Source organism: Augochlora pura, chromosome 1 (assembly GCF_028453695.1).
Source record: "Augochlora pura isolate Apur16 chromosome 1, APUR_v2.2.1, whole genome shotgun sequence".
Lineage (NCBI taxonomy): Eukaryota > Metazoa > Arthropoda > Insecta > Hymenoptera > Halictidae > Augochlora > Augochlora pura.
In genome coordinates this window covers 3314189-3324630 of record NC_135772.1, presented here as the reverse complement: position 1 = coordinate 3324630, position 10442 = coordinate 3314189, and the positions used below count along the sequence as shown (strand labels likewise).

Below are 10442 nucleotides of genomic sequence, written 5' to 3'. Positions count from 1 at the left end.
TGCACGAGTTCCGTTGGTTCCTCCTTCGCGGACACCACAATCGGCTATTATTCCCGTCAGAGGCAAAGGATATCAGCGCGGCTAATCTACGTATAAAACCGTAGTGACACCCGTGCCGCCGATAGAGAGGAGAAGAAAGGGTTGCGAGGGAAGAGGAAGGGGCGAGAAGGAAGCAGAGAGAGAGAGAGAGAAAAAGAGAGAGAGAGAGAAAAAGAGAGAGAGAGAGGGAGAGAGAGAGAGAGGGAAGGGATGAGAGAGAAGGGAAGAGAGGGAAGGAGAGGAGACTAGGTGTATTTTAATGTGGCAGAAACGGCAGTTTAATCTGTTTACCGCGTAGACCGCATACCAGTGATTCACCGTAAGCACGGCACGCACTTATGGCGAACACGTACCCGTATACGGGGATCGACGATTATCGCGATACGACTGCGGTTACGGCGTTCGGCGTCGGAGTCGGCAACCGGGGCCGTCTGAGTTAAGAAATAAATCAGGCCAACAGTTTGGCATTAATTGAGCTGCATTGTATAACAGAGCGCCCGGTGAAATACGCCGCGGCATCGATTTACGATAGATAAAACGTACTTTATGGGGATGTTTCCCGAAGGCAGCCAAGTTGTTTACAGCCCGAGAGCGGCGTGCTGCGATTCGAACGAGGATGAAGGCGAACGCCGCGGCGGCGCGAAGAGGGAATCCGTGTAAAAAGAACAGAGGTAGACGGAGGGGGCCACCGGAGAAAGTGGAGTGGCTTCGAGGATAGGTGCGATGCGTGATTATGGCGTTTATGGTAACCTTTTAATTATTTGGGGGTGGATGAGTTTGGAAAGGGAAATTTTGTTGGATTTTTGCCGTGTATTTTCTATATATATTTATATTATTTGGCGAGTATTATTATTGGCGCGTGTACTACCATATAGATATATAGTAATAATATAGTAATAACATAATATAGTAGAATGCGATACAGTAAAATACAGTAGAATACAGCAAAATGCAGTGAAATACAGTAAAATACAGTAAAATACAATATAATACAATATAATACAATCTAATACTATATAATACAATATAATTCAATATAATACAATATTATATAATATTAAATAATATATTGTAATAGAAGGCTATAAATAAACTATTCCATGGCGCCACTTCATCGGTAAAAACTGTCGTGACGATAAGGTCAATTAAAGAAAATTACTATATTTTTATTGAAAGCATATAAAACATAAATAATAGTATGAATAATAGATCATTAATATTAATCATCGTTTTAAAAAGCTCCAACACGTCGTAAGCTCATTGTTTGTCTTCTCTGCTGAATAACTCCTGAAATCGTGGACTTTAGCAACTTCCCGGGGACATTTCACTTTATCGAATTGCATGAAAGAGACTCGGCAAAGGCTTTATCTCGTCGCTATTTAAAACTGCTCCTGATAATTTTCAAGTCGTCTCGGTGCCTCGTAAAAATGCGACTTACGACGTTAGTCCGTCGTCGTTATGCCACTCTTATCCCTGTTTTATCATCCTTCGCTGCGGGCATCCCCCGACAGTAAAGATCTCCACCCCTTATCCCCGGGGCTGCCTCTTGTCCTGCGACGATCGAGAAATTTTCTTACAAATACCGCGCTGTTAAATCCTTTCATTGGCTGTCGCGAACAGTAAATATAAAATTACGAAGGATTTTATTTATTACCAATTATCCGGTCTATATTTTATATTTATTTCGATCGCGTTGTGTGCGTAGCTTAAGGAAATATTTGGGCTCAAAAATTAGTTCAAAGGACACGTATGACATGGCAAATTTAATTTATTGCTATTTAATATAGAAGATTTTTTCGAGGTTATAAATATTTTTAGATGATTACTTTAGGTATCGAAATATTGCAAATTTAATTTATTGCTGCACAAGGTATAAATATTTTTGGACGAAAGCTTTGGGATTCTAAATATTGTAGAATATTGCTAAATTATATTTATATGTAATATTATTATTATTTTTAATTAAATGTAAAGGTCCCTAATATATTGGTACCTATAACAGGTGCCTTGCGAAGCTAAAATAAATCACTTTTAATACAAATATAATTGACCAATAATTATACATACATTTATCAAACATTAACCTTACAAAATAATATATCTAACAATATAAATTACAAAGCGATTAAACAAATATAAAAGTTACAATTCAAATATTCTATTTCTGCTTCTTCTCCCTCTATATAACTAAAAATTAAATACCTAGAGCCTCTTAATAATTTTTTTATAAAAATATATGTTCATATAAAGTAAACCTATCTGACAATATACTATAAATTTTCAATCGTTTTCGACTCGATCTGTTTGCCAGACGGGCGCGAAAAAAAGGGGCGAGAAAAGAGGAACGATTTTATTCTATTCTCGACCCAGTTTTGAATTGACAGGACACGCACGTGCGTCTGGGCGCACGTGCACAAATGCAGTTTAATGGCCGCGCGGCTAGACTTGTTTACGACGCCGTTGTTCGCTCAGTATTCTGGCGGGTATCAGTTTAAAAGCCGATTCACACTTTACCGCAGCGCGCGGGGCGGTTTATTGCTTCCATATATCCTTAGGTAACTGTTCATTCATGTAGTGTCGCTCCGATGAAATACGGGCGCGCGCGCGCTCCCTTTCATAACATGTGTTTCAATTGTATACTCGAGAACAATTTTTCAGATCTATCGTCATTCACCGATGCCTTCGCGTAAACAGGCATGAAAGATTGGTGTGTGATTCGAGCCAACGTGTCCCGATACAGATATCATACGACTCTCTCTCTCTCCCTCTCTTTCTTTTTCTCTCTCTGAATGGATTCAATTCACCGACAATTTGTTCAGGAATCAATTCAAGCGAATTTACCTGCAGCTACTGTTTACGTTGCGTCAGGTGTAAATTAATTTGCTATTTCGCTCGAATAATAGACGTTTTAACACAGTTTTCATTCTATTTATTTAGATTGAGCTGTGTGCATAGCTTAATGGAATATGTATGTTTGGAAAATAGTTTCGAGGATATATATAACGTGGTAAATTTAATTTATTGCTGTAGGCAAGATAGAAATATTTTTTTAATGGATTTTCATGTCGTCGAGCTTCCTTTTTCGATTTTTAATTCTTTTGGTATTTAATGTGTCTTTGTTAGAAAAATATTTGCTATTGGTAATGGCGAAAGGCTCTAACAAAATTATCGTAAATTAATATTAATTTATTATATAATTATATAAGTATATTATCTAAATATATTATGTAAATAAAATACGATTACAATATTAATCAAGACGAAATTAAACAAAATCTTCTAGTAATTTTTAAAACTTCGACGCCATTTTCTTCCCCATCCCCCCATACCAAATTCATACAATTAAAAATCACTATCAAAAACATCTGTTACCATCGTACAGCTCTATCAAACACCATAGGAAATCCAGCACGCGACGAAGCCTATAACAAGGGGTATATCGAATTTTGATATGCTCGTAAATTAAAATACAAGTGTTTCTTTGGTTTCGTATATTCGATGTTTGTCGGATAAAAAACCACGTGGGGGGTTGGGGGGGGGGGGGGGGTCTTACTCTATAACCTCTTAATGGATTCTTTAATGCTGTCAAGCTCGAGACGAAAGTACTCCGACGGTATCACGAAACCGACTAATGTATTTACCTTTGCCACGCGACACAAGGCTCACAATCAAATTCGTATATTTTGATTTATAACTCCTTATCGTTTTATGGGCCGCGCGCTACTGGGGCTATACTCTATTTTCGCTGTTGAAACGGATCCGCGATACCGGACCGCGGGTTACACGGAAAATATGTAAGCCGTGGGATACGTTAATAATTTTAGCCGAATTTTAACTATAAAATTGTATATGAAATTTTTTAAAATTGCCTATGAAATTTACAAAATTGTAATTTTGTTTGGAATGGTGGAATTCTCTATGGATAGGAGATCTCTACTGTACGAGATAAAATTCTACCATCACCATTGAAGCTAGGTGGATCGGCTGTTTATTGTTAGCAAAGCTTGGTTCTCATTGATCGCTATAATTTTTGTTAATAATTAATAAAGAAAACAAGCAGAGATTTCAAGAGTCAAAAAATGAAGCCTTCCCTGATTTATATATCGAATAACAATAACTAATAATACTATATCGAACAACAACAGTTAATAATAAGTATAGTAGGCATTAAATATCAATATAGAAAATATAGTATTAAATAATAACAGACCAAGCATAATATAGTAGAGCAAATTTCGAGAGCCAAAACTCAGTCCCTCCCTTCTGCATATATCAAACATCAATAATTAATAATAAAACAATAAACAACAATACTTAAAAAAACATATAACACTATTAATATCGGTACTATTAACACTATTTAACAATATTACCACCAGTTCCTTTCAAGCCCAAAAACCCTCGCTTCTCCCATCCAACTTCATAAAAGTCAAACAACCCTTTAATTTCAATTTTTATCCACCATTAACAAAATTACAAACACTACCAATGACGAAATCACAGTTCAATCCATAGTCTACCACGAAGCGGTAGCATTCCACACGAAACCTACAAGAATCCGTAATACTTTTGAGCGTCAGTGTACACTCGAAACGTGTTATAGACGCGCCGCCGTTGTAAGGGGGGTGGTCTGCATATATGCATAAGCGCGGTGCACGTGGCGCGACGGCAAATCGTAATGCTGTAATAATGGATGCACTACCCAGCAACAGTTGTCCAGTAGCACACAGTGCGAGAGAGAGAGCGAGAGAGAGGGAGGCGGGGGGGAAGGGGAGAAAGGGGAAACGTAGACAGAGATATGGAGATTGAGAAGAACGGGGGAGCAGAGACGGAGAGAAACGAAATAAGTAGCAAGAGCTGCTCTCGTGCGTGTGTTTCACGCTTTCGCGGCGAAGAGAGAACTTCGCCGTCTAAATGTTTGGGCTTCCTTTAAGAAGGGACGGGCGAGCGCGCGCGCGCGCGAACGCTGCTTTATTTTACATCCGCGCGGAGGAAACCGGAACGGAGTGAAATAAACTTGTGTTGTCCCCGTCACCGCCGTGTTTATTCATGCAAAATAGAAAATCGCGAAATTACGTTCGCCTCGTTCGCGCTACGTACGAAATCCGGCCGCGGGAGCGCGTACCCCATTGAATTCAATGGATCCTTATGGGGTTCGGACACTCTTGGAAAAATTGTGTTTGAGGGTTTTTTTTTTTCGAATTGTTTAAAGCGTTCGCGGTCGGTTTTTGCAAGGGTGTAACGTGGAGAAAATGGTGGGAGTGTCGTGTGTATAGTAAGTGGTTTCGTTATTATATATTTAAGGAAATTTTGAAGTGCAGTAATCATTGCGTAAATAATTGTTTACAGTAGGCGTGTTGACTAAACGCGCTAAATGTATATTTACTATTAATTAATCACTGCTTTCTTGATAAGATTAGAAAAGGATCTAAACATGCAATATTTTCTTGGCACTTGACTCGGTCGCAGATAAACTAATAAAAATTAGATAGTCTATTAAAAAGTCATTGGAAAATAATTTTAGATAAATGATAGCTATTACTAGAATTGATAATTTTAGCTGACGATATCATGGTTATTATAATATTTCCTCAAATATAATTTACATTATTTTATTCTTCGAATTAGCAATTCACTGCGATCTTTGGCTTGAAAATAAAATTAAATAAAATTTTCTAGCAATTTTTATTACATGATAGATTGAAAATAAAAATAACACGGTCGAATTTAGAACAGTTGCAGATTTAAATAATTCATTATTTTGTCATCTTTTCAACATCCAACGTGACGAAAGAAATGATCCTTGAAATATATAACAACAAATGAAATAATATGCAACAGAAAAATTTCATTTTAAAAAATATTTACTATAATCCATGCTGAAAATAATTATTATACTTTGTCGTTGTATTCTGTTATTTTTCTTTTAATTTTAATATTTGTTATTTTATTAGTTGTGAAAGGAAACAATTATCCTTTCTCGCTTATCACATCTCATCGCGCTTACATTTCACTTCCTGCTGTTTTTAAAGGGCGGCTCATTTTTCCTGATCTCGTTCTGTAAGAACGGGAGAGATTAGCAGGAATTAACTCACAGTTAACGCATTTTTACGCCATTTTGGATCGCTTTGCTGCCGCGTCTTATCGCGATGTAAATGCCAGGTGTGTCGCGGCTTTATCGTTCGTCCCCAGTTATCATCGTATTCCATCGTTTTATAGGAGTACGCAAACACTTTATTGAGCTCGCACGAAAGAGAGAAAGAGAGGGAATAAAAGAGAGAGAGAGAGAGAGAAGGTGACAAATGCACCCACGCCGCGACACCGTCAGGTGGTTTTATTCGGGTGATTACAGCGCGATCGAAGTAACGCGCTTTATTATTATGTGTCGCACACGGTTTGCTTGGCGTTTAATGCCTGCGAAGCACGTAGCCCTTATCGTTTCATCTTTCCAAACGCAACGGGGCTTTTTAATGACGCCAAAATGCTACTCGAATTTTCGTGTAATCGCTCCTCCGAAAGAGGGAATATATATCAAGCTATACTTCTGTATAATGATCTCGAGAGTGTATAACAGAATCAGCGAACTTAGGGGATACTCTTCATCCCTTAACTTTAGTTAATTATACTAGGAGTTGTTTAACATATAAATCATTCTACCTTGCATAATAATAATGCTTAGGATCTCCTTTATTGAAGGAAATTTTTCTATGGAATAAATATTATGTATTAATTAATTAAAAATTGAAAAAGGAATGTGCTATGTGAAGCTGATTTGCCAAGCATCCTAGACAATTTTTAATTTAATTAGAGAATAAATTATGCAGCGAACTACTATTCGAATCTTCGTCTAAATTATTCTTCTAAAAAGGGAAAATATATAAAACAATAATTCTCCACGATATAGTATGTGCAAAATAGTGGATGCCACTCTTATTCCTAGGACTCTTCATCCCCTAACTTGAATTAATTATACCAAAAGTTGTAAAACCTATAAATTATTCCAACGTGCATCATAATAAAGCTTAGGGTCTCCTTTATTCAAAGAAATTGTTCTATACAATAATAAATACTATCAACTAATTAATTAAAAATATAAAAGGAAGTATAACTACGTCAAATTGATATATCAAGCTTCCCATACAATAGCACAATAAATCAATCTTAAGCAACAAATTATCGCGTACCGATTTTGCATAAAACAAGAGGAAGAACACAGTGGACACTAGTCGTCATCGTTCAACGCGGAATTGTTCGTAAATTTCAGGTGAACCGAGGTCCCAAGGTAAACCGGAGATGTATATATTCGACTAACCGCAGAGAAGCGTTTTATTATGCGGCGATACTCGCATTTGGTATGCGCGACGCGCGCGCCTCGATGCACAGTCGCTGTGTTTTACTACGTCAGAGCATCATGTTTTTAACCGACACAGCGCTGTACTTTCCCGGTTTATATTTTCCTTAACGGCGACGACCCTGACATTGACGACGACCTCGCGACTCTCTCGAATCGGTATAAAAGCGGTGTCGCCTGGGTAAGCCAGACATAGTTGTTGTTCGAACTTGGTTCAAGATGAAGGTTCTGTTCACTTCGGCAGAATTCGCGGCTCTTATGGTCGCTTGTTTCGCGGCTTGTCGGCCGGGATTGAAGGGACAGGCGGATTATTATGAATGCGATGGTCTGAACAATTTGGAGAACGTAAGTTTCAGTGTTGTTTTCGATTCGTTTCGCGTTTCAGTGTTCGATACGCTGATGGGTTCGGGGCGATGAGTAATTAAATTTGAGGAAGCAGAGGAAGTTTGTGAATTTGATGACACTTTGCTTGGGGATATTAATATAGTTTGTGTAGTAATATAGTATAATAACAGTAGTAATATAATAATTATAATAATAGTAATAATAATAGTAATAGTTGAATTGAAAGGCAGATATAACACTGGAGAAAAAGGGAAATAGTAACAGTAATAAAATAATAATAATAATAATAATAGCAATAATAGTAATAATAATAATGTAAAGTATTCCATGGAATCTGCCGAACAAGATAGTGTAGTACAATGCAACAATTACGATAACATGCATGTAATAAACAAGTCGTAATCACTGCCTCTTGAAGCTCATCGCATAATAACTTTACTCAATTATCACAAAAGTCTTTTAACCTATAAATCACTCCAAATTGCATCATGATAATCTCTTAACACCTCCTTCACTAAACAAAAATTTTTCTACATAATAAATACGACATACTAATTAACTAAAAATATAAAGGAAAGCATGCTATATCAAGCTTCCCACATAATTTTTAATTTATTTAGCGGGCAAAACATGTAGCAGAAAATCTAATTATTTCACGCAATAGAGGGAATATTCAAGCGAGGGATGATGTTGGTAGAAATTACAAATTATGCTTCGTTCACGAAATACAAACGAAATCGTTTTATAAGGTCCTCTCGCTTGGAGATTGTCTCTTATACTGCACAGTGAAACTATTTGTTTAATCCTGGTGTACTGTTTCGACATTTTAGAGACAATTGAATTTTATGCAGAAATTGTATTACTTTTCTTTGTTTGTGTGGATTGTCAGAAAAATTTTTCTATGTGCAAGAGAAATATAGAAATATTATTATATCTTTAGTGGACGACGACTTTTTAGGATGAGGCGATTTTATCTTGTATATAAATTATTTTAATTTGTGTATAATACGAATAATATTTATATACGATTATTATGCAATTATATACAATTATATAATTTATATAAAAATTATCTTAAAATGAAGATCGAGAGTCGCCTCTCGTCCGCAAAGGATTAATACACAGGCCACTAATTTCCAATCACTTAGAAATTAAACTACGTTTCTCAAATACAATTTTTGATAACCTTAAAGTAATATAAATATAATTTCACCATCACTAACTCTAAAAATCAACGCTGCAATCATCTTCAAAGACGCATCCACAAAATCAATCACAATATAACCCCTTCGCTTTGGGTTAAAGCGACGATTTTAATATTCAAAGGCGTCGATAAACAGTTGCAGATACCAGCCACCGCAAAGGGCCTCAGCATAATCAATTCGAACATCAGTAAAATAAAAACAGACGCGTTCAAGCAATACCCTTCGTTGCTAGAATTGAACATAACTGGATGCGGAGTGGAAGAGATAGAAGCGGACGCCTTCAGAGGCCTGTCTAAACTTCAAGTACTCGGCTTGGTGAACAACAAAATTCGTAAAATCGACGCCACGTGGATCAGAGGATTACCAACACTGAAATCATTGAGCATATGGAAAAACCATATCGTCGCCATAGACAACGAATTCTACGAACTGCTCCCAGAGCTCGTGGTTTGGGACATAGCTCACAACGAGCTGAACACGTGTCTGTCGCCGGATCTGCTTAGAAAACTAACCAAACTGAAGACGATCTTGATCGCTGGGAATCCGTGGAATTACCGTTGCCGATCATCGATGACTTGGTACCTGGGCAGCAATCACATCCGTTTCATCAGGGACTGGGGCCTCAGCGATCTACTGATCGGGGAATGCTTGGCTCACGAGCCCGGCGCGGAGGAGGACGACGCCATCTTGAATGCATGCGTTGACCGCAAAATCGGCTCTTCCGACATTTTGCCGCACTCTGTTGCTGGATTGAACGAACAAGTTAGAGAGCTTAGGAAGAAAGTCGTTGATTTAGAAGCTGACGTAGCTCAGTTGAAGAAGTCGAAGGTTTAAGAGTCAGATTGGGGTGCTAATTAATTTTATTTGGCGATCGCATAATTATTGAGGATGAAGCAGTTTTGAAGCGTTGACTGTGCTTGTTGGACAATTAAAAATTGTAGAGCCTTTTTTGGAGTATTTTTTAAATTTCATATATTGTTGAGATATGGTATTTTGCGTAATATGTTATGTTTATGTAATCCTTATATATTGTGATTTTTAAATATAGTATATTGTTGAGGTATAATATTTTGTATAACATATATTATTGAGATATAATATTCTGTATAATATATTATTGAGATTTAATGTCTTGTATAATATATTATTGACAAAAATATTTGTTCAAGGGTAGCCATCAACGATACATCGTTCCTCGGTACTAAAAGTGTTAACAATCGTGTATCGATCTTAACGAAACATCGCGACAGGAGTTGCCGTCGATTCCAGGTGTATTAGCCGACAGGTAAAATCTAAAGATCGCGTCGCGATATGATTTCTCCATTAATAACGCGATCGCATCGGCGCGAGTCGAACCGCTTTGACGGACGCTGCTTGCGGTGCAGTCTTTCGCGTCGTATCAGCTATTCTCCGGTGAAAATCCGTGCTCCGCGGGCGCGCGTATATATCGTCTGCCGCGGCTACGGAGCTGTTAATATCTAAGCACCTAAATCACAATGGCA

The 10442-nt window shown here is 37.4% G+C and overlaps 1 protein-coding gene across 1 annotated transcript; it reads left to right on the top strand.

Moving 5' to 3' along the window:
• Nucleotides 1–7585: 7585 nt before the first annotated feature.
• On the top strand, nt 7586–10006 carry LOC144470080 (uncharacterized). The gene is made up of 2 exons (XM_078180893.1): nt 7586–7735; nt 9076–10006. The coding sequence occupies exons 1-2, from the start codon at nt 7610–7612 to the stop codon at nt 9772–9774; spliced, it is 825 nt and encodes a 274-aa protein (XP_078037019.1). The 5' UTR covers nt 7586–7609; the 3' UTR covers nt 9775–10006.
• The last annotated feature ends 436 nt before the right edge of the window (nt 10007–10442 follow it).

Coding starts and splice junctions, on each gene's coding strand:
- LOC144470080 (XM_078180893.1), top strand. CDS start 7,610: ATGAAGGTTCTGTTCACTTCGGCAGAATTCGCGGCTCTTATGGTCGCT. Junction 7,736..9,075: donor GTCTGAACAATTTGGAGAAC/GTAAGTTTCAGT, acceptor GTCGATAAACAG/TTGCAGATACCAGCCACCGC.